Raw genomic sequence first — 25,413 nt, forward strand, 5'->3', positions numbered from 1 at the left:
CATGAGTCCTGTATGTGATGGAATTCTCAACTTGTCTGTATGAATGCAGCTCCAATAGCATTGGGAAAGTTGGCACCATCCAGGAAAAAGCAACATATTAAACACCACCTTAAAGAATCCCTGGAAGCAGTGTGTACCATCTACAAGATGCACAACAGCAATTCATCTTGGCTCTCTGAAAACACCATCCAAACCGATGACCTAAGATTAAAGGTAGCAAGCACGCAAGGCCACAGGCACCTGCAAGCTTTCCTCTAGGTCAGATGCTATCCCATTATTTTCCTGTTCTTGCGTTGTCATTAGGTCAAAATCCTGGAATTCCCACTCTAACAGTGTTTTGGGAGTACCTCAGCTAACACACTGAAGTTCATCACCGCCATCTCAATAGCAATTACGGAGGGGCAATAAATGCAGACTTTGTCAGTGACTAATAATGAATGAAACAAAAAGAACAATCAACATCTGTCATTAATGTCACAAAATAAATTTTAGACAAACAAAGTCTACTTGTGCTGTTTTTAGGGTCCAAAAAAGGAGAGGTTTTCAGGGTGAGACCAAGAAAGAAAACTGATTGCATGTGTTACTGTACCTGGCAGGAAAGGAATATAGCGCTGCTTTGGGTCCTTCTGGCCTCCTTCCACTGGGAAGGTATCCAACAGCTGCATCTGAGAGACATAATGAGTTGAATTAGAGAAAACACTTTCAAATGCATTCAAATATGAAAACATTTTCAATAAATGGTTTTTTTATTTGAATGTTTAAAGACTGGAAGCTCACCACAAAAAAAAACTAATTGATACTTCTTAAATGCAAGGTTGAGCAAATGCATTGGTAAACTAATTTGCTTTGTTGTAACTAGAACTTTCAGTGGATCTAGCTTTAGAACCATTTATCTTGCTGTCAAAGCATGAATATGTTGCATATTACTACATCGATCTCTCCTTTAGTTCAGCCAAAATAACTGATTCAGATTATACATGATTTGATTTTAGAAATTAACAGAACTATATGTTTGGCAAATAACTAAAAGTTTTGCTGCAAAAATCTGATGCACACCAAGAGTTACAATGATGAAAGTTACTGCAGAAAAAACAGAAGCAGTGGGGGTAGCTAAAAAGAAAAAACAGTGAAGGGACATAAATGAAAACTGAACTGAATGTGACTCAAACTAAAAATAGCTCTATTTTGCCATTCAATTCTTGCCCCGCAGCTGGTTTACTTAAGCCTGTTCTTTGCCAGGAACTGAGTTGTCCAGGTGATTCATAAAATAACAAAAATAGAATATGCTGATAAAGCTCAGCAAGTCTGACAGCATGTGTGAAGAAAAATCAGAGTCAACATTTCAGGGCTGGTGACCCTTCCTCAGAACTGACGGTAGCTAGGAAAATGTTGGTTTACATGCAGAAGGTAAAGGTGGTGGGAAAGAGTGAATGAGAGGTGGGAATAGAGCCCAAAGAGAGAGAAAAACAGTTGGGCAGACAAAGGAGTTAATAACGTGATCAGAGATAATGGGAACTGCAGATGCTGGAGAATCCAAGATAACAAAGTGCGGGGCAGGATGAACACAGCAGGCCAAGCAGCATCTCTGGAGCACAAAAGCTGCCGTTTTGGGCCTAGACCCTTCATCTGATAGTGTAATGTCAGGCTATATGATAACAAGGCCTGGTATGTGGGCTAGGAGAGAAGGACATTGGAGAGTCCAATATTGAGTCCAGAGGGTTGCAGGGTCACCAAGTGGAAAATGAGGTATTGTTCTTCTAGCTTGCGCTGAGCTTTGCTGGAGCACTGCAGCAAGCCTGAGATAGAGTTAAAAACCAAAAGAACTGCAGATGCTATAAATCAAGAATAAAAACAAAGTTGCTGGAAAAGCTCAGCAGGTCTAGCAGTGTCTGTGAAGGAGAAAACAGAGTTAATGTTTCAGGTCTGGTGACCCGTCCTCAGAACTTTCCTCAGAGTTCTTAGGAAGGCTCACTGGACCTGAGACGTTAACTCTGTTTTCTCCTTCACAAATGCTGCCAGACCTGCTGAGCTTTTCCAGCAACTTTGTTTTTGTTCTGAGGCAGAGATGTTGCCCAGGGAATAGGGTGGTGTGTTAAAATGGCAGGTGACTGGAAGCTCAGAGTCTTTTTGCAAGCAGAACGTAGATGTTCTGCAAAGCAGTCACCCAGTTGACGCTTTGTTTCCCTAAAATAGAGGAGACCACACTGTGAGCAACCAATGCAATAAACTAGGTTGTGCGAAGTGCCAGTAAAGTGCTGCTTCACCTAGAAAGTAAGTGTGGGACCTTGGATCCTGGGAAGGGAGGAAGTAAATGAGCAGGTGTTACACCTTCACTGGTTGCAAGGGAAGGTAGTGTGGGGCTGTGAGGGTTGTTAGATGAGAAGGAAGAGTGGACCAGGTGTGCAGTCAGCCAGCTGCCAGCCAAAAGGCTATAAATGAAGCCATCCAGTTAATATCAGCTTGGCTTGCCAGAAAGTCCTGGGTATTTGGCTGAGAACCCAGCAGTTTTTTTAATTGAAAAATATAAAGAGAGTGGGAAAGACTTAAAAGAAAACACCTTGAAAGGCAAATTAATTAAAAATCGACAGGCAAAGCAAAAGGAAAAAAATGAAGAGATGGCACTAATCAGTGACATGGAAAGCGTGTAGTCTCCGACCTCTGAATTTATTCATACAGGTCTAATTTTTGTATTTATTCCTGAGCATAATGACTTCCCTTAAATGAAGTATTTGCAGTTCCAATAAACTCTCAGGTTTTATTTGAACAGATTAATTCTAAAAACCTTAGAAAGTACAACAAAATTTGAAGAAAGATGAAAGTTTGCTCGCTATCAACTTATACTCTTAGCTTCACACTTAACCCTTCTGCTTTTGATAAGACTCTTTGATGAGTACCCTGAAATTGAACATAAATGACACTACAGGCTCAGCGAAGCAGTTCTTTGATAAGACAATTAAGTGAATTTAGATTTATAAAAATCATGGGAAACTCCTTAAAAAAATTGGAACCCAGGCATCATAAGCTCTGTACACTTGACATAACAATAACTGTCTTCATTTAGGCTAAGAATAAGCCCATGACTGTTCACAGCAATTCCAAAATATGCTACTGTATTTTAACATTTAAATTAATCATTCGAACTGAATACTACTTTTTAACATCATCACCAAAAGTTTCCCCTGAAACAGGAGGACAATTGTATGGATCGCCTATTCCATGGCATGGCCACACAGAAAACCGATCTATCACCAAAAAACCTGCAGCAACAAGAAAACACTAAAATAACTCTTCCAAATAAGAGGATCTGCTTAAAGTACTGTAAGTGTTTCTAATTAGTGATGTATGGACACGTGTTCAGTATTGACTGACAATTCAGCATTCAGCAGCTGATGTTTGGTTCATAGTGTGAACATTCATACATTTGCTTTCGAGCCATAGCTTTGAATACCACACAAAAAGATTTGGTTAATTACACAAATAGTGCCTCAAATGTGGAGGAACAATCACAACAATATTGTCTAATAATGATATGCAACAACCTTACTGGCAGATTCTGTTTGAAGTTTTTGTAAATATGCAACGTTCCTACAGCTCTATCACAGATGGGCTCATGACCAAGACTGTCTACTCCTTGTTGGTCAAAATACTTGGGAGCTGGGAAACGTTTTTAAGAACTCACAATGATGGTATGTGTAACATTATTCACTTTCATTTTATGCTCCTTTTTAACATGTTGTGGAAGTGAACTTGCAGAATAAAGTGATTTCTCCTTCCTCTCGTATGAGTAGCATGTTAAATAATTTTCAAACTCTAGCTTGCTTTTGAGAATCAGTCACAAAGAATTCAAACATGAATTGATCTCACACATTACAACATTCTTTTAGCAGTTTTTTTCTTTAATATTTTATCTTTATGTATTTCATTAATTTTAATTGCAATTGGGGAACACAGTAGAAGTTACCATGCTTGACAGTTAGCAGCAACCAACTAAAATACGAACTGGTGGGATAATATGATTATTTACTGCATCTCTCCAAATAACCTTTGCTTTTGATATTAATCTAGCTTAAGATAGAAGTTTCACATCCTGCCATTCCAAACTCAATTCAAGTATCACTTAATTTAAGAGCACACTGAATTCATTCGTTCCAATTTATAAAAATATTTGTTTTTGAGAAGCGGAACCCATGACAATTATCCCTTTGAAAGTTATCAAATGACATCTGTCCTAATACTTGTGTAATGATTTCATCTTATGCAAGTGCTTCTGTAAGTAAATGTATTGAATGACAATTCTTGGACTCTACAAGTTTAACTGCTGTTCTGTGCTCTCAAATTTGGGCAGCAGAAGGGTCTGTTATTTTTGATTTCAGTACCTTTGTCAAGACATTTGATATTTATAATCCACTAATTGCTAATGTCTTACTCCAGAACTAATGTTTTCAGCCCATAAACAAGCAGACATATCTGTACATCTGAAACATTTCAAAATATTCTACATCCATGCTAACGAATTTTCTAATATAACAATGTACACACTGGTACATCTCATCATTAACTCTAACACCTTTTGACTAAAAGGCCTCGCTAACATGATTGGTAACTTTCTCAAAGCATTTAAAGTAGTAAGTAATGGCAGTGTTTCAGATGCTGTTTATTAAAGGCTTTATTTCAATTAAAGTGGTGAATGAAAGGTTACTGGTTAAGACCTCATCATGCGGGTTCAGGGATCAGCTAATATTCCAGGAAAGAGATAGCTTACAATCTTGTAAGTGGGACAAAAGCTTCGACAAAAGCTGGCAGTATCTGTAAACGGCTAAGTGTTGAGTGGGCCTAAAACAGCTGAATGTTAGGATCATTGTTGTTCTTCATTTCAATAATTACATGGATTACTAGGTCTCTCCACAAGTTTGAAGATGACAAAGTTATAAGCAGAGTTGGGAATTAATGTAAATGAACATGATTCAGCTTTATTTAAATAAAGATGCATTTTAAGCCCATGTACATTAAACATGCCCTCTGAAATAAGTAACTGCAGTGTTACATATTGGGCCAATGAAAGTACAGTCACATGCGTGCAATTCAGAGGTATCCACTATAACTCAAAGTGCAGGAACCAGTCTGAGCTCTTAAGAAATTGACAACTTTTTTAGGTAGGATGTCAGTTCTCTTGTGAGAGATTGTCTGGACATTTGGGGGTGAGGTGAAAATAGAACACTTCAATTCTGATTGTTTCCTTGTGTTTTTTGTTCAGGTTTAATCTAGGGATTGTCCCATTCCTCATTAGTCCCCAATGTGATGAGAACCTATGTCACACCTACATACTAGCTTCATGTAGGAGAATAAACTGCTCACACAACTTCAGATAATGTAGAGGTGATAGAGGCTCTCAGCTGAAAATTTCAGTTCATATAATGAAATCAGAACATTGAGGTAGTAGAAATATGGGCTTATACTGTCTTGGAAAGTCAGACTAGAATTTCCTAAACAAACCTGAGAACTAAAAAGTTCACAAAGAAAAGTTTTTCCTACCTCTCCCAAGATGGCTGGATATTGCAGAGCATGGTGTTACCGTATCTCTGCAGTATGAACTTGTTGAACCAAATCCCCATTTTGCATCTTATTTATATTCTTAAGATTAATTTTGTTTATCAAGCTGCAATATACATTAAATGTGTATTTTGCTTTGGATATTATGGCATGTGTCAATACGTTCTCATGCACTTGCTGGCATAATCTTAATAAAGAAATTTTGTACATAAGATTCCCTCACTGAAATATTTCACTGTATTATGAATAATATCATTAAAACAAGCATTAGCCACGTACCATTAATAGAATATATTGGAATAATTTAACTAAAATGCATGGCAAAGCAAATTAATGCAATCGTCACAAATAAAGAAGTGGGCATGAATTAATCACACAAACTTCCTGCTCCATTCTTAGAAGAGCAGTGTGATGACCCTTCCATCTAATTTATTTCTGAAGCTCTGGGCTGGACTTTCATTACCATGACAGGGAGCTTGGGTCAAGGAATTCCCTCATCTCGGCATACCCATTTCAATATAAAACAGCCCTGTCATGAACAATTTGCACTCCAGTCAGGCAGGGGCAGGATCGACCAGAAACCAATCAGAGCCAGCCAGATCAGGACTCCAAGGTACAGGCTCACTCCCCTCACCTTTATACTGCAGCATGCAGGAAGGAATTACATCCCACCCGCCATTTTTAAACACCTCCAGAATTGGCCTGTCTCTGCAAATCCAGGCCAAATTTGATGTTAAGTCAGAATCAAGAATGTGTAATACTGTGCACACTGTATATGTATAAATTGGGACACATTAAATAACAATTGCATATGCACAAAATTTGCTTTATTTGTATCAGTAAGTAGGAGGGAAATAAGTTAGTCACAGTGGGAAGGGGAGGGAGGGAAGAAATTGGCAAGAGTTAAGATTCAAAGCAATGCACTTGATTAAGTACACTATCAGAGGAATTACATAACCATAAAGTGCTGGAAGGATGGAATCTGAGTTGATACCTGGACTGGAAAGTTGATTTCTGTAGAATCTTGTGCATTGTGATCATTCAGCAGGCCTGTTTAATGCATTTAAATTCCAGCAAAAGCAGCACATTTTAGAGGAAATACATAGCATTACATTATCAAAGCTTCTTACAAAAAGACTGATATATAATTTCGGATCACATTTTTAAAACTGCAACAGGCAAACAACAATCAGAAAGTGAGCTTCAGTCAAGCCTTGAATCAAGAAGCACAAATGAATGGTTACATGATCAAGCATAATGTCTACCTAGTTTTTCTGGTAAAATCAGAAATGAACAAAAAACTTTAGCAGCTGTGCAAAGCTACTTTTACTATGTTTGATGTCAGTTTGTTACTTGGTCAGGGTCATCAGTGTATATTGGCATTATACTAGTTAAAATATGTGCCATCAGAAGCAGGAAAAAAAATCGTGTTTTGAGTGTTTTTGGTAAGTTCCTAATGATGATAATTTGTTGGCTTCAATGCATCTCTAAAATGTAGAGCACTAATAGTCAATAATACCTATAATGTAGATGATAAACAGATCTTGAACAAATTAGTGAAAAAAAACTAAGTTTAACAAGGTGAAATAGCAAGAGATATAAAAGCATATTGTGACAGTTTTTAAAACAGAAAGAAACAGAAGTCAATACAAGTGAAATGATAATGGGAAATGGGGACCAGGGTTATTAAACTACTTCTTTGTATCTGTCTTCAATGTTGAAGGCAAAATAAACGCGCAATAATGGAGAACTAAAAGGACCCACAAATACGAACCTAATGTAACTCATAAATAATGAAAGAAGTACTAGAAGAATTACGGCAGGTAAAAGCTGGTATTTCCTAAGTCCAATGACCTACACCTACAGTTTGAAAAGAGGTGGTAGCAGTGCTAGTGGATGCATTCTTCCAAAATTTCCAAGATTCTGGAATGAAACAAGGGATTAGAAGGAAACAACAGCACAACCACTATTCAAGGGAGGGAGACACAATGCTTATACTGGCTAGCATCAGTAATTGGAAAACTGCTGAAATCTGCTACTAAGGAAGTGGTAAGTGGGCACATGACAAATCATTGTATGATTTCATAGAATCACCTCAGGTTCAATAAAAGGAAATAGAGTTAGAATATTTGAGTCTTTGAAGATATAACTAGCCAAGTAGGTAGAGGGGAACCTGTAGATGCATTATATTTTAATTTTCAAAAATAAATTTGAAAATGTACAACATGAAAGGCTTTCACAGAAGGCAAGAGCTCATGGGTTTGGGGCGGATGCAAGGGAAGGTATAAAGCATGTTAGCGGCTTAGTTAAAGAACAGAAAATAGAAGGAATAAATGGGTAATTTTCACACTTATAGATTGTTACTACCAAAATTCTGCAAGGATCAATGCTGGGGTCTTTACATTTTTCTATGAATATTAATCAAAGAGATGGCAAAATGTAATGTACCCAAATTTGCTGACAATGCAAAGCTAGGATACTGCGTGGAGTTTTGATTTCCATACTTAACAGAAGATATGTTGCTGCAGTGTAGGTAGTGCAATGAAATTTTGCTAAATTGATTCTGAGATAAGCAGTTAATCCCATAGGAAACTGTGTGGAATAAGTCCATAGCCTACTGACTTAGATGAATGAGGTGTAATTGCATTGGAACATGCAAAATTCTGAAAGAGCTTTGCAGAGTAGCTACTGAGAGGCTGAACTTCTTCCCTTTCCCAGTGTGTTGTAAAATAGGTTTTCCCCTCTCACTGAACTTATAAATAATAATCAGCTTTATTCCACAAAAAGACAAATTGTGGAATATGAATATACATCTTCTGAGAATATTATAGCACTGACTTATTAATAATTAGAAGATATTATGTGGTGCGGAAGAGATAGTAGAAATGCACCTGTTAGGCACTTTCAACATTTTAAGTTATTTAGTCCAGAGTTACTGAGGCAAATTGCTGGATACCTCAAATACAATCAGAAATCATGCCTAAATATGGTCGGGTAGGAAGACACAAATAATATTCTCTTACTTAAATGAAGAACAGCATCCCAAACAGGAAAAGAAACATTTCCTTCTGTGCAATCAAACTAAACCCCATGGTTGATGACTACATCACGCTTTAAACTGCAAACACATTTGGATATAATGCAATTTATTCTTAAATTGCCTTTTGTTCCACAATCTAATTTCTTCCTCTACTTTTCTTGTGAGAATAGAATGGAAATGAACATAGGACCTTGATACTTTATTTATGCAGATTATTTCAGGCAAGCCATCCCACTCTCCCATGGGATACATTACCAAACTACACAACTACTGTAAAGAATCCAAAGACAAATGAAACATAAAACCTTATATTTTCCTTGATTCAATGATATCAGGTACTCAGAAGCTTTGATTAATGGCATAATGCTGATACCAATTCATATCAGCTACTATATTAATATACATTCTGGAGATTAAAGCTGGACAAAATGACCAATAGTGTGTCAAGGGAGTGTGAGCATGCCTCATGAAAACAATTTACAAAGAAAGAAAATTATTTTTCTTATTTCATAGCACAGGACAAAGCGAAATCAAAGTAAATTCAAAATCAACAAGAGTGCAGCAAAGAACATTACATTCCTGTTCCTTCAGAAGTAAATGTCTATTCTCTACACAATCTCAAAATTTTGCCTATAACAAGAACTGCAATATCCAAGTTCCACTAAAAACCTTATTCCTACTCTTCAGTGAAAGGCAGAAGATTATAGCATTATTTTATGGGTAACTGTGATCAATTTTATTGAACATTAAATAATCAGTGTTGCTTAACTGATAGATGATTTACAAACTGAGTTGAGTTCTGATGTCATCAAATGACCACAAAGGTTAAAAAGGAGCATGTTCCAGTAAAGATAACCAGGATTAAAATGATTGTGGTTTTCTTCATCCAGATGAAAATTCTCAGGTTGGTTTTAGCAGCTCCTGCTGTCCAGCATGAGATCTTCCTGACCAGTAGAAGTGAATTGCTGATGGAAGTCGCCAAATGGTAAATTAATCTTTATTTACTGTCTGACAAACAGTCTTTATAGGTACTTAATAGAATGGCAGAACATTGAATTCCTTACAGTTGCTATCAATAGCTTGTGCAAATTCCAGTCAGTCGCTGAGAATTATACTTAATTAACCCACAACAAATTCTAATCAGCACTCAAGGTAAGGTTCAGACTACTGGGATCAAGTACATGCAAATTAGATTTTGCTGTTTTTACTTCAAGGATTGTTAACTACAAACCATGTCTACTTAATGGAAACTTTAATTAAACTGTAGTTGTAATTTTTTTCTACCCTTTTGAAGCCAGCACAAATTGGCAATTATTAAGTTGACATTGCTATTAATAGAACGGTGAACATAACACTGGAAAACAAACAGTTACAATTTAAACATAAGATGTTCACATCATATTTTAATAGCTATTAATAACAATTTGCAAGCATACTGTAACAATGAAAATCTGTTGGGGCAAAGACTGAACTTATACTGTTGCAGTGATAAATAACGTTGTTTGAGGTAGACACATTCTTTTCATTTCAGAGTTGAAGATATAATGCAGTACAAGGCAACATTGTATTGTGCATCAAAGGAACGAGGTTAACGGATTATTCTGAGCTTAGAGACACATGACTTACAGCATGTACCACAGTCTAAACAGAATCAACTGAATAATGAAAATTATCTCATAAAACAGATGTCAAACAAGGGGAAAAATCAACCTCCATACTTGTACATCTCAGAATACTCAACACTAAGCTAATTTCCTGTCTGCCGTATTGTACACTGTTCGTTATAGTCCGTGGTTTCTGATCTGAAAATGAAGTCAAGCTTTTATCATTAAAGAATATGCATTTGTGTCCATTTTGAAAGATGATATTGACTACAATTTTGCATAAGAACTGGGAAAGAATAAGCTTGCGTAGGATATATTATCAGGCTAAAACCGTTGCCAACAAAAATATCAAAATGGTATAGAACAAACTTTTCAAAACTGTAATAAATGAAAGATTCAAGGAGAAGTATTGATGTTTCAAGCGATCACAAAAATGGTAATTAAAATACGGCAGCACAGACAATTCCAAATGTTCCACTAGACAGAGAAAACGATAGTGTAATAAATTTTCAGTAGTCAATGTTTTCATGTCTGGCTTGGTCAAATTTCTTCAAGCAGAGACTGTCTGAGCAGGAGCAAGCTACTTTCTCACTAGGAAGAGAATGTGTGGGCTTGGAAAAATGATCAATTTCTTTCCTAATTTTAATATGAAATGGAATTTGGATACAATTTCACTTTTCTTGGTAATGGGGAGAATGGGGTTTTACCTAACATTGTATCGGATATCAGAGACTGATTTTAACATTGCTGTCAAATTTAAACTGCACTAGGGACTCGGTAATGTCCTTGTTACTCACATGAATATATGTAAGAGAAGTCCACTTGCTTTGTATTGGAATCTGTACCCTGCTCAGCTGACCAGGTTTAAAGTGGAACTGCTAGCCACTGTTATCTCCAGTCAGTTAAGTAACTCGAGCATACATAACTGTCCATCAACCATGCATAGGCCCATAGAAATCACACCTGCAATTCAGCTTTCAGGATTAAGCTCGCAAAATAAGTTGCTTCATCCTAACCAGATGTATTTTTAGTATCAGTATTCACCCACATTATAATCATCAAAGCAGAATACAATAAGACCAGTAAATAATTTTAAATTGCTATGTCAAATCTAGTAATTTATGTGAATTAATACAGCTGTTAACATCAGCTAACAATTTATGAAATGTCATTTGTTAAAGAAACACAAAGTAGTTTTGTCAGTAAAATTGAAGCTCATGAGACTATACAGGCAGTGACAGCACAGATACAAAATTGACCAAAAGATAGAAATCAGCTGAGATGGATGGCTTTTTTATTGAACTGGAGTGAAATATGTGAAAATATCCCCAGGGTTCTGTACTGATGTTTTAATTTGCATTAATGAATTGGACATGGTAATACAGGGCATAATTTCATAACTTGTTGATTCACAGCTTGGAAGTGCAGTAATTAGAAAGAAAGATAGCAATAGAGGGCAGAGAAATGCCATGAAATTGACAGATACATGGTAGATAAAATGCAAGCATTAGGCGATACATTTCGGTAGGAAGAATGAAGAAAGGCAACACAAGCTAAATGGTATTAAATTTAAAGTGGTTAAGCAGAGAGACGTGAAGATGCTTCTGGACAAATCTTTAGGTGGCTCAACAGGTTAAGGAAGGAGATCAAAAAGTATATGGAACCTTGGAGTCTATAAATAGAGGCAAGAGAGTACAAAAGGCATGAATCTGTATTAAAGACAGATTTAGACCCAGCTGGAGTGCACTGACCAATTCCAGTCATCATACTTTCAGAAGGACATGAAGGTTTTGAAGACAATACAGGAGGGATTTACTCAAATTGTTTCAGAAATTAGGAATTAGTTGTGTGAATTGAATGAAGCAGCTTGGGTCACCTGCAAAAAAAAGATTTAAGAAGATTTTTGATAGAGTTGTTTAAAATTTTGAATATTTTGTGTACAGCAATAAAGTAGAAACTGTAGTGATGTTTGAAGGGGTGGTAATGAAAGAGCATAAATTTTTGGCGATTAGCAGAAGAATCAAAGCAACTCAAGGAAAAATATTAGGCAACAGTCCATCGTGCAAACCAGCCGTCCTTCCATGGATTCCATCTATACTTCCCACTGTCTTGAGAAAGCAGCTAACATAATCAAGACTCCTGCTACCCCAGTTATACTCTCTTCCACTCTCTTCCATTGAGCAGAAGATATAAAAGTTTGAAAACACGTACCAACAGATTCAAGAACAGCTTCTCCTCACTGTTGTTATCAGACTTATTAATGGATCTCTCATATATTAGAACTGATCTTTCTCTGCACCTTCTCTGTAGTTGTAAAACTATATTATGCATGCTGTTCTATTACCCTGATGTGGTTCTGTACGGTGTCTGGATAGCATGCAAAACAATACTTTACACAGTATGTTGTGGGGGGAGGGAGAACAGGAAGCAAAAAAAACTGGCAACTTTTCTGGGAAAAAAAAATGAGAACAGAAATCCCATGTTAAACAAATCAGTTCCATAATTAGCCATCAGCATCATCAACCCCACCATTACGAAGAACTGCTATTGGCATCACATTCAGTGCAATGCCACCAAACCATATTGAAACCTCCATCAGATGAAGAAAAGCCAAGAGGACTTCAGGTACCTGGGTTTCGGTGAGCTTTGATGGAATTGGTGGGTTTTGAATTTTATTGATAAATTGAGCATAGGAAGAAAGAATGAGTCCAATTGCAGGCTGAATCATTTCAATTCTGATTGGGCCAGTGATTTGTTTTGAAGGCTTACTGTAATTGTTCTTGCATTATTTCTATTTGTTGTCAGTAGGGGTGAGAGGTACATTTAGTTCTTATTTCTCCCCACTTTCCGTCCAGAGGCAGAGGTGTTTTAACTTTTCCTGTCGTTTGAAACAGATGGTGAAGTTTAATTCCACATACTCCACTATTTGTGAAGTCCAACTTCAAAGTGACCCACAATAGGCTTGTTACTGACAGATTGTACAATTTCTCAGAGACCCTGAACTTGCTATCTACTCCAGAGCTCAAATTGTTGGTGAGAAGCTTCCACCAGGTCAAAGGGCAGAAATCTTTCAAAAGGCACCATTTAACTTTGTACCAGCTGCAGGTTAGAGCAAAGTGGATCCCAAGTCCCCACAGAGGAGGGGCAGGCAAGATCAATGGGTCTGGTGTCTCTGCCCCTGGGAGGTGTACAGCAGTGGGGAAACAGGTCCTGAAGAGTGAGGGATCTGGGTTGTAGAGGAGGTCAAAAACAGATCTTCTGTTTGTGGAAGGGTCTTGGTCTGGGACAGTGTGCAAATTCAAACAGACATGACCATTTATTTATGTCATTTTCATATGTCCAGAAAGTTAGTGTCCAATTGGCTGAAGGCAAGTGGTTGCAGAATTTCTTGGAGGTTTGTGATGTTGCAGTGTAATGTTGTGCCTAAATAGGGAATTAGTTTGCTCAGAAGGCAAACCTAAGGAATTTTTTTTTCCCCCAGAGAAACTTCCTTGAAGTTGACTCAGACTTGAGGCAGGCTTAGCCATTAGTCTGGAGCCTAGTTCTTTGTCATTCAGCTGTTCCAATGTTAAAGGCAAGCTCAGATTTGTTGCTGACCTCAACAGTTAGCAGTTGGTCAGACTCTTAACAGCCAATGTAAATAGCAGACCAATGCAAGTGTTGAGAAATGTATACTTAAAACATTTGCAAAAAGCCCAGAGGAATTTTAATCATGTGATGGGCTCATTAAGAAGTTAGTTTCAATTCCTCAAACAAAGGAAAAATGCTACGGATGCTAGAAATATAAAACAAAATATAGAATACTGGAGAAACACTGAAAATCAGGTACTATCTGTAGAAAGAAGCCAAGTTAACATTTCAAGTTGGTAAGACTCTTCTTAAGAGCTCAATCGTGCCCAAACATTTTTCTGAAGAATGAAAACATTAACTCTGTTTTGCTCTTCTCAGATGCTGCCAGACCTGAGTTTCACCAGAATGTGTGTTTGTTTCAACTTATCAATTGGATTCTATCCCTCTGGCCAAAGTTCCCTTGTTCACCTCAAGAGATACGGTTGACTTATGAAAGTGTGCAGCTGGATGAACACATCAGGGCAAGCAGCATCTCAGGAGCACAAAAGCTGATGTTTTAGGCCTAGACCTCCGTTGAAGGGTCTAGGCCCGAAACGTCAGCTTTTGTGCTCCTCTGATGCTGCTTGGCCTGATGTGTTCATCCAGCTCCACACTTTGTTATCTTGGATTCTCCAGCATCTGCAGTTCCCATTATCACTGTTACTTAACATGCCAGTTCCTTTCTTGAGTCTCATGTTTCCGCAGGATGAGGTGGAAGCAGTTCTCATGCTTAACAGGTGACTTCACTCAACCATACAAAACCAAATACTGCTTATGATGCCTCGTGTATCATTACCCGTATTTGTGCCAAATTTTTTACATGTTCTGGACTGTGAAGTGCACATGAACCCAGGTGTAAAGCTTCAGTATCAATATTTATTTAACATTTTATCATTCACTTATGACCTTTATTTATTTTTCTCCTTATCGTGGTAACTGTTCAGGTTTCTTTCTCCTTAGCACCGATACTGGCATCATTAGCTTTCTCTATTTGAGGTCATGAGTGATGATCATGAAAAGACTCTAGCCCTAGCTACAGTATCCACATACTTCACAGCACAGACATAAATAAATGCAACTTGCTTTGAAAGAGAAATATCGTGCCCAAAATCTATGGATTTGACTTTACAAAAGTTAGGGAGTTTCAGCACTGGAACCAGAAGTGAGTACCAAACACATGCAGATTGACAGTGAAGCAGCAGGCAACATTATACCAGCTATGGTCAGTCGAGAGGTCACGACAAGTGCTGCCATCCAATTGAGAAGAATGATCCAATGTGAAGATTGCCCAGCCTCATTAGTTCAGCAACAAAAGAGATGGTCTCTGCTGAGGCCGAAGGAAAGGGAAAGGGTCCTGCCATTTACATGCCTTAGAAGCCAGACAAGTCTTCTCTTACCATGATGTGGCCAGGTGAGCAAGCCCAAGCAATATCAGAGAGGTGCTTTTCCAATGACAGGTCAAAGTCAAATGGATAGTCATCGCTTTTGTGGGTCATGTCTATGGGCCAAAGAACAACCATAAATGAAGGTCCCATTCCCTAAACTACATCTGATCCCAAAAGGAGATCACCAGGATTCATCCTGAGATCTCCCCAGATACCAGGAGCTTATCCTGGTAGGGGTAAAATGCCAGTGGGTACAGAAAGCAACATTTACTTGGCCAATCAATTAATTGTCTGCCTACTTCATATCAGCAGTTATTTCTAAAGAAAACAACTCCATTGAGAATAATGTGGTGTATTCTGTGATTCCAAAGCTTGTAATTTTTGACAGAGAACCTTACTGAAAGGAGAAACTAAAAAGGGATTCTCCAGCATCTGAAGTTCCCATTATCTCAGATACACTCAACCGTTCAGTTGTCTTTGTTGACTGTGATATCCACACAATGAAAGAGAAGAATGATGTTTAAGCTCAGTCCTGTAAATGCTGTTGGAACTTAGCAAATTTGCATTCAATTTGCATTATGTGACCAGCAACAGCCATGTATTAGTCCAACAAAATCCATTTTAAAAAAATCCAACAAGAAAGTATAGCTTTTCAAACAATTGATTATTTCTTTTGGGTCGTCTGGACCTTACACTATTAATGCCAGTGTCAAAAAGTTAAACAGCATAGCGCTGACTTGCAGCTAGACCATTTACTTGGGTGTTCACATAACAGGCAGTCTGAATTCCCAACATGGAGGCAACGCTTTCTTACTTATTTAATTATTTAAATTCCACTGAGGCACAAATTTACTCCACTTTTCCGAAGTGTTAAAACTTGGCATTTCTCCAGTTTCAAGATTATTTGTAGCGAGGACAGATTCAAAAACTCCTGGTAGGTTTTCAGAAACAAAACGTCTATTTTGATGAAAGTGGGCATGGAAATTGCATTTAATGATACACTGTAATATTTGTCTGCTATGCCAAAAAATGAACTTTTCCAACTACTCCATATGAAATGTATTTGTCTCAATGTCTGCTTTCTCACTCGTGGATATTTATACATATAGTTCAACAAAATGCATAGATATTTGGTATATGCACAGTAACCATAACTAAACATTTCATGGATACATGTGAAGGCTCAGTTAGGGTGCTTGAGGGCTACGAGGTAGCCAGGAAAGACCTAAAGAGAGAGCTCAGAACAGCCAGGAGGAGACATGAGAAGTTGTTGGCAGATAGGATCAGGGTAAACCCTAAGGCTTTCTATAGATATTTAAGGAATAAAAGAATGACGAAAGTAAGATTAGGCCCAATCAAGGATAGTAGTGGTAAGTTGTGTGTGGGTCAGAGGAGACAGGGGAAGCACTAAATGAACATTTTTCAACAGTATTCACTCTAGAAAATGACAATCTTGTTGAGGAGAATACTGAGACACAGGCTATTAGACTAGGTGGGATTGAGGTTCACAAGGAAGAGGTATTAGAAATCCTACAGAGGGTGAAGATAGATAAGTCCCCTGGGTCAGATGGAATTTATCCTAGGGTCGTCTGGGAAGCTAGGGAGGAGATTGCCGAGCCTTTGGCATTGATCTTTAACTCATCATTGTCTACAGGAACAGTGCCAGACGACTGGAGGATAGCAAATGTGGTTCCCCTGTTCAAGAAGGGGAGTAGAGACAACCCTGGTAATTATAGACTAGTGAGCCTTACCTCAGTTGTTGGTAAAATGTTGGAAAAGGTTATAAGGGATAGGATTTATAATCATCTAGAAAAGAATAAATTGATTAGGGATAGTCAGCACGGTTTTGTCAAAGGAAGGTCGTGCCTCACAAACCTTATTAAGTTCTTTGAGAAGGGGACCAAACAGGTAGATGAGAGTAAACCGGTTGATGTGGTGTATATGGATTTCAGCAAGGCATTCGATAAGGTTCCCCACAGTAGGCTATTGTACAAAATGCGGAGGAATGGAATTGTGGGAAATATATCAGTCTGGATTGGAAATTGGCTTGCTGAAAAAAGACAGAGGGTGGTAGTTGATGGGAAATGTTCATCCTGGAGACCAGTTACTAGTGGTGTACTGCAAGGGTCGGTGTTGGGTCCACTGCTGTTTGTCATTTTTATAAATGACCTGGATGAGGGCGTAGAAGGATGGGTTAGTAAATTTGCAGATGACACTAAGGTCAGTGGAGTTGTGGATAGAGACGATGGATGCTGTAGGTTGCAGAGAGACATAGATAAGCTGCATTGCTGGGCTGAGAGGTGGCAAATGGAGTTTAATGCAGTCAAGTGTGAGGTGATGCACTTTGATAGGAGTAACTGGAAGGCAAAGTACTGGGCTAATGGCAAGATTCTTAGCAGTGTAGATGAGCAGAGAGATCTCGGTGTCCATGTACACAGATGCTTGAAAGTTGCCACTCAGGTTGACAGGACTGTTAAGAAGGCATACAGTGTTTTAGCTTTTATTAATAGAGGGATCGAGTTCCAGAACCAAGAGGTTATGCTGCAGCTGTACAAAACTCTGGTGCAGCAGCACTTGGAGTATTGCGTACAATTCTGGTCACCGCATTATAAGAAGGATGTGGAAGCTTTGGAAAGGGTGCAAATGAGATTTACTAGGATGTTGCCTGGTATGGAGGGAAGGTCTTACGAGGAAAGGCTGAGGGACTTGAGGCTGTTTCCATTAGAGAGAAGAAGTTTGAGAGGTGACTTAATAGAAACGTATAAAATAATCAGAGGGTTAGATAGGGTGGATAGGGAGAGCCTTTTTCCTAGGATGGTGACGGCGAGCACGAGGGGGCATAGCTTTAAATTGAGGGGTGAAAGATATAGGACAGATGTCAGAGGTACTTTCTTTACTCAGAGAGTAGTAAGGAAATGGAATGCTTTGCCTGCAACAGTTGTAGATTCGCCAACTTTAGGTACATTTAATTCGTCATTGGATAAGCATATGGACGTACATGGAATAGTGTAGGTTAGATGGGCTTCAGATCGGTATGACAGGTCGGCACAACATCGAGGGCCGAAGGGCCTGTACTGTGCTGTAATGTTCTATGTTCTATGTATTTATATAACCTATTGCAATCGTTCAGTGGCAAGTCTGTCACGATTCCAATATTATTCACAGACATTATGTGGCACAAGAGATTCTAAGGCTTGTTGAGTGCAGTGTCTTAATAAAAGCAATGTGGCACTTGTCAGTGCATGCAGTTTGATAATATGAGTGGTTTGCTCGTAACATTTGGCTTTGCAATATGCAAATCCCTCAGAGTCATTTTAATTTTTTAACATTCTAAAATATTTGCAGATTTTGCACACTTTAAGGTAAATTTCTACAGTTTACAACTTGGATCCACTGCCTGGTTTTACCTGAGAGTAGGGAATCCCCACATTAACTTATTTCCTCAGCCCATCCCTCGGCATCTGGCATGCGGTTCCCCTTCAAACCCATTAGTTCCTCATTGTCAGCTTTCTGTAATTGTACGTCTATCAAAATTGGGGCAGAGGGGAGGCAGGGGCAAGCAGAAGGTTTGTAATAGAAGTAAAAACTCTCGTGTTGGCTCTAACTAACTGTTCTGATCTTTGTGAACAATACAAAGACTCAACAGATTGAAATGCCTTCTTCAGTGTGATACTAGTCCATGATTCTATCTCAATATTAAGTCCCTTAGTTCTTTTACATGCTTATGTTAAAGGATGTTGGCACAAAATCGGGAAACTGTGATGTCTGAATATAGGATGATATAACATTGGAGAAAAATTATTCAGCTGGCAATTATTTTATTGATCAGAGTTTCCATAATGCTAAGAGAAAATCAAAACTCCCTCCCCACTCGTACTGAGCCAAGCATCTGGGAAGCAATATATGACTAATACCGTGCTTTTCTTTCACAACATGAACTCATTTAGTCCTTATAGATTGATAGAAACAGAAGTGTCATCAGATTAACTGTTTGTATGTGTCACAATTCAGAGGCGAATTCAGGACCAAAGTGTTATGGACCTGACCAAACCCCTCAAAACATCAAAGAGATAGCCTAGACCCTAACTTTTTTCGTATTAAGAGGCACGTGTATGGTGCTGTGTTCTTTATGTGATTCAACCGACCAAACTACTCGACTTCAAGCAAAACACACTTTATTCTTACACCACACAAGAGAAAAAATGAATTGGCATGACTTTAACTCTATTGGAAATCTTAAATAATATTTAACTACTGATCATCACATGTTCCAATAAAGCAGGATCCCATAAACACCCCCTTAACAATGGCAAGTTCAGCAAAACGGATTTGCTCCCCTACTAGCTTCAATTCAGGAGAAAGGAACACTAAAATAAGCAAATCCAGCAACAGAGGAAAAACTCAAACTTTTAACTGCAGCAGAGAGTGATGTATCCAGCAACTTTGACTCCATGTTCAACTAAAACCCTGGGTCTATGTGAGTCCATTTCCACCCAGTCATGCTTCTTTTCTCTAATTTAGAAACAGTCAGGAAGCTCAAAGCTGTTTAGCCACTACTTTTGCAGGAGATATTCCTCCACCACTGGCAACATGTCGCCACAAGAGAGATAGCACTTAGCAAATCCCTCTTAAAGGATACAGTATGGTCACAAAAAGGACTAAGCTTTAGCACAAGGTCTAATTTACATACACATCCACTATTAAATTTGGAGATAGTAGGAACTACCAATGCTGGAGAATCTGAAATAACAAGGAGTAGAGTTGGATGAACACAGCAGGCCAAGCAGCATCAGAGGAGCAGGAAAGCTGACATTTCTAGTCTAGACCTTTCTTCAGAAAATCTTTTCCTTGAGCTTCACAGGCTACGCATTCTGGGTTGTAGCAATTCATTGTGGCAAAACTTATCTTCTACCTCCCCTTTGTTGTTTTGTCAATTATCAATCTGATTTGATCATTTTGATTAAAATTATAATTTCAAAAATGCAGCTATGTCCATTGCTAATTCCTATCCTGCTTGGAACAATAATCTGCTGTTGGATTTAACAATTTAATGTGAAAAAAGAAACAAAGAATAAATTGCTTCAAACTCTCTACAATTGACCACAGGAAAAATATGCACTTCACCATCTAACTTAAAACCTTTTCACTATCAGCGCCAATAGCCTATTAATAAATTGGTGACCCTCATTTCTGCTCTAAAGGGTAGCTAGGTTCAGAAGTTATTCCATTGAACAGATGTTCTCAGACCTGCAGAATATTTCCAGGACTTTACATTTGCTAGAATTCTGAAATAAAAACAAAGTTTTGCTTTTATTTCAGTGTAATAGCGACATCATCACTAAGCATAATTGAAATACAATCCAGGTGGGCCTCCCTTTTCTGTCTATCTACAACTTACTTGAAATTATTTTAGTTCCATCTTGAGAGGCAAATCAAGGTCCCATCAGTTCTCTGAAATGTACAATAAAGTTTCATAGCACTTTTCATAGATGAGCAGCAGAGTTCTCCTTGCACACCAGCCAAAATATCAAGTAACATCTTAAAATTATTTGGTCATTTGTCTCATTTCTGTTTATGGGATTAGATGGTGTTTACATTGACTGCATAGTTTCCTAGATAACATTAGCAATTATACTTCAAAAGTTACTTATTGGTTGCAAAATATCCTAGGTTGCAAAAAGTGCTGTATAAATGCAAATTCTTTCCTGCTGGTTTACCACTGATAAAAATGGATAATAGTTAAGCATTTGAGAAAAAGTTTTCCAAATAATAAAATTGCCTTCCAACATATCAAGCTGCATAAAAATCTCCAGAGTCCAATATGATTTAACATCTAGACTGTTGCCAATTCTAAGCATTCAGGTTCCAGTTTTTTGCTGTTGAAAATAGATAGCTTAACTTTTACCAGGAATGCTGGAAAAATGGCTGAGATACTCTAGAATATAACTATGTCTCAGGTAGAATTAGGTTGACTCCGTGCATGGAGTTTGAGGGGTAAATACTTCTTATGAATGAACTGTCAACTAATACAAGGACGGATATTAATCATTCCATCCATAAAGAATCCCAAAGATTATGCATTTGGGAGCAGATGATTTCCACTCTCAAAACTGGGGATGCCAACTGTTCGGGAGTGCAGATGCAGGAGAATCTGAGATAACAAGGTGTAGAGCTGGATGAACACAGAAGGCAAGCAGCATCAGAGGAGCAGAAAAGCTGATGTTTTGGGCCTATACCATTCTGAAGAAGAAGAAATAGAATTCTTCATAAGGGTCCAGGCCTGAAACGTCAGCTTTCCTGCTCCTCTAATGCTGCTTGCCTGCTGTGTTCACCCAGCTCTACACCTTGTTATGCCATATGTTATCCAGCACAGACTTCTGCTAATTTCGTACACAAACACAATGACATGGGCCAAGTGAAGAGTTAGCAATAATGTATTCAAGCATTTGTCAATTAGTGTCAAACTTATTAAAGTTTTGATCATTCAGTTCATTGTGTTGAATCATCTGTGAACTTTCCCAACCTTACCATTATTGATACAGTTGCATAAAAAATTAATACATGCAGAAACTGTGACAGCATGTTCAGAAACAAAATATTTATTTGCAAATAAAGTCTAAGATGACTTTGTTCTTCTTTAGGCAGTTTCCATATCAGCACGAATGCGGAATGTTGGGAGATGGCTGGTGTGAATATGACCTGGAATTTCAACTTCGAACTGGGGAGTGGAAGTCAGTTAAATTGTTGCCTTACTCATCCACTTTGGAAGAAAGTGTCCACAAAGACGACATCATCATTACCAGGGGAAGGCTGGAGCTGCAGTCAGGCCAACTGACCCAGAAGATGTCGGAGGCAGCACAGAACCTGCTGAGTGCCAAGACAGGCTTTTTAAAAAGATCAAACTCAATGTGGTGGGGCTTCAGTCCAGTTATAATTTTAAAAAGTACAATCCCTCAACTCAGGCACATTCCCAATGAGCCAGTAACGACAATTCATGCCTCGTGTCAGGCTATGCCTCTCCACCAATGTTCCTACACTACATTATGGCACTTCATCTCCTTGCCCCACTGTACTCTGCATGAAATTAACAAGGCCCATAATGACTGCAGTAGTTTTTCTTTTTAAAAAGGTCATTCATAACTGCAGAGTGCTGAAAACATCCCTGTATTGCCCTGAAATACAGATGATTTGCCATGAACCAGGGTTCTTTAAAAACGTAGCCCAACTCCATGAAAACCATGGAAAAGTAGACCATGCCTACATCAACAATTGAACTGGCTAGGGCAGCAGCACTAGGTGTGAGCTCACAACACAAACTAACTCACATCCTGAAAAGGCACTCCTGACAGTTGGAGAGTCCAGGAATGGGGTCTGCAATCCCAGAATCAGGGCTCACCCACTAATTTAAAAGGAGTCCTGAGTTATTCTGAGTTGGGAAAAATGCAGTATTACAGAGTTTGGACATTATACCTGCAAAACCATTCATTGACCAGTGTTTGAATGCAGAGTTAATTCAGTTCCTTCTGTGAATTTCAGCTAACTCAAGAGCAAGCAAATTACATACTATAATCAATAATAACATGCAATGTTGATATCCCTTCAGAATATGAAGTGGGCTGTGCATGCTTCACATTTAATTTGCTCTGACACCTGAAGACATGATATACTCAGCCATCTAATTAATTCCCTTTCAACTCTTGGAATATCTCAGTTATATGAAGGACTTGTTTCACAACTCAGAAAGAATGGAATTTCAGGACACAATACAAAGAAAAACTTCCATTGTTTCATTTATCCTTCCTTACTTAAATGGCAAACGTAAGTTAACTGAAGTAATCTAGTTTCAAAGTCGTCTTTGGGCTTGAAACATTAACACTTTCTCTCTTCTGTTGCAAGACCTGCTGAGCTGCCTCCAACATTTTTTCTGTTTTTATTTCAGATTTCCAGCATCTGCAGTAATTTGCCTTTATCAGAATGTTTAATTCACTGCCACTTCTCTACCAGTTAAGTCCACAATAAAGTACTGCATTTCTCCACTGGGAGTTCCATTTTATTCTTTTGGCCTGTAACCCTTCATTGCTTTCTATCTCCCATCTAGTTTTTGAAAAAAAATGTCTGCCAAAACTCATTTTTGCAATCACATCTCCATCCTCAGTGACTGTGTTCAGTTCTGCCTTACTCCACACAGATTCCTACTGAAGTTTCATCCTACACATTGTGAATCCATCTAGGAATACTGGTACCTCTCAGACATAATGCTCAGAGACCTCTCTGCCCATCAGCACTGCATCATGCTATCTCAAAGCTGTCCTGGTCACCAGTGCTGTTTCATTCTTCACCTCATTCAATACCTGAACATTTTCTCTACCTTTCACATTTTAAGGAACACAATCTCCAAAAGCACCAGTATAGTCACCTTTCTGGATTCTTCCTCCACTTCTTTCATTCCATCCTTTTCTTTCTACTAATCCCATCTCTTGTCATGTATTCACTCAGTTCTGAAGAAGAGACTTTACCTCCACTGATACTGCTGGACCTGCTGTGTTTCTCTAGTATTTTCTGTTTGTATTGTAAGTTAACTGAAAGTTTGTTCACAAGAAAATAGGTGGACTACAAGTGGAGGAGGCGAGGAATACAACAGTTATTGTTTATGGAATGCTATATTTGGACATAGTTTGGTCCCAATTTACACTGCCCTGAATCCACAAAGTTCAGACTTATGTCTGTTTTAGCACAAACACTGATTTAGATATAAGCCAAGGGGTAGCTCAGTGGCCTAGTGGATTATAGTACCATATGGTGAACCATGCGGAATAAAAAGGTTCCAGCTACTGAATTAACCAAACTCAGGCAAGGTAATGACAAAATATACAAAAAACGCCCCATTGTCACAGGATAGAGATGGGAATAGGGTCGGAAAAAAAGTCAAGATTCATTCATAATTAATTAGACACATGCATGCAAGGTTATAAAGTGTGAAGCTGGATGAACACAGCAGGCCAAGCAGCATCTCAGGAGCACAAAAGCTCAGTTTCGGGCCTAGACCCTTCAGGATTATTATACAAAACCTTATGCAGAAAAAGCTCACGCGTTTTGTCTGTAATCTTTTTCAACAATTCCTGAAGAGTTTAAATACAACTGAATTATGGCATTCAGAAGCCAAAATCTTTGCCTATCAGTGAAGAGGTTGTAACTTATTCCACACTATTTAAAGTTGGTTAAAAAAATACCAAAGGAAGTAAATTCTATCAGTCATTTTATTGTTGCTGTGGATGTTAGCGTGAAATCCAAGTATAAAACACACATGGAATTCTCAGGAAGCACTTCAGCCATCAACTGAGGTAGCACAATTTACTTTTATCAAAAAAGTTGCTGCAAATATTAAGAACAAAAACAGAACTTACAGGAAAAGCACAACAGGTCTGGCAGCATTTATGGAAAGTAAGTAGAGTTAACATTTCAGGTCCAGTGAGCCTTCCTCAGAATAGTCTTCTGAGCTTTTACAGCAATTTTTGTTTCTAATTTACTGCATCTGCAGATCTTCTGGTTTTTACTGCCACAAATATTGTTACTCCTCCTCCATTGACTTTTCAAGAGTAAGCAGCTTAGAACAATGTGCTATGCTGATAATTCTTTTCGATCTCCTCCTTCACAATAAGCCATACAATCATGCAACATTGGCAAGGATGTCAAAGATCACCAAAAGTTTGCATCTGGGGGACAGGAAAATTAAACATCGCCAAATGCAAAGTAAAGGCACCTGTGCTATCTAAATCATGTAGTGGAACAAAGCAGAATAATTTTCAAGCAAGCACTTCTCAGAAAATATAGAACCTCAAATTTTGCCAAAACTTTTGTGAGCCAGCATCCAAAAATAATAAAAACCTCTCAGATTTGGCTCACGAGTTTTGTCTGTAATCTTATTCAACACAATTCCTGAAAAAGAATGAGGAGGGATCTAACTGAAACTTACTGGCATGGATAGAGTGGATGTTGGGAAGATGTTTCCATTAGTAGGAGAGACTAGGACCCAAGGGTAAGGCCTTAGAGTAAGGGGAAGACCTTCTAGAAAAGAAATAAGAACAAACTTCTTTAGTCAGAGAGTGGTGGAGGCCAGGTCATTGAGTATATTTAAGATGGAGATAGATAGGTTCTTGATTGTCAAGGGGATCAAGGGTAATGGGAAGAAAGCGGGAGATTGGGGTTGAGGAACTTATCAGCCATG

At 38.3% G+C, this 25,413-nt stretch overlaps 1 protein-coding gene and 1 long non-coding RNA gene across 5 annotated transcripts in view; one reads left to right on the forward strand and one right to left on the reverse strand.

Annotated features, from left to right (window-relative positions):
• Positions 1-25,413, reverse strand: part of sh3pxd2b (SH3 and PX domains 2B) — a 266,404-nt gene that overhangs the window by 189,885 nt on the left and 51,106 nt on the right. For all 4 annotated transcript variants that reach the window (XM_048543297.2, XM_048543298.2, XM_048543299.2 and 1 more), the window contains exon 3: positions 590-665. In XM_048543297.2, coding sequence (XP_048399254.1) covers positions 590-665 — 76 coding nt within the window. The remainder of the gene's footprint in view (positions 1-589; positions 666-25,413) is intronic.
• On the forward strand, positions 9,461-25,086 carry LOC125458227 (uncharacterized). Its single transcript, XR_007248796.2, has 2 exons — positions 9,461-9,575; positions 21,830-25,086. It is a non-coding gene; the product is annotated as an uncharacterized LOC125458227 (long non-coding RNA).

Source organism: Stegostoma tigrinum, chromosome 13 (genome assembly GCF_030684315.1).
Source record: "Stegostoma tigrinum isolate sSteTig4 chromosome 13, sSteTig4.hap1, whole genome shotgun sequence".
NCBI lineage: Eukaryota > Metazoa > Chordata > Chondrichthyes > Orectolobiformes > Stegostomatidae > Stegostoma > Stegostoma tigrinum.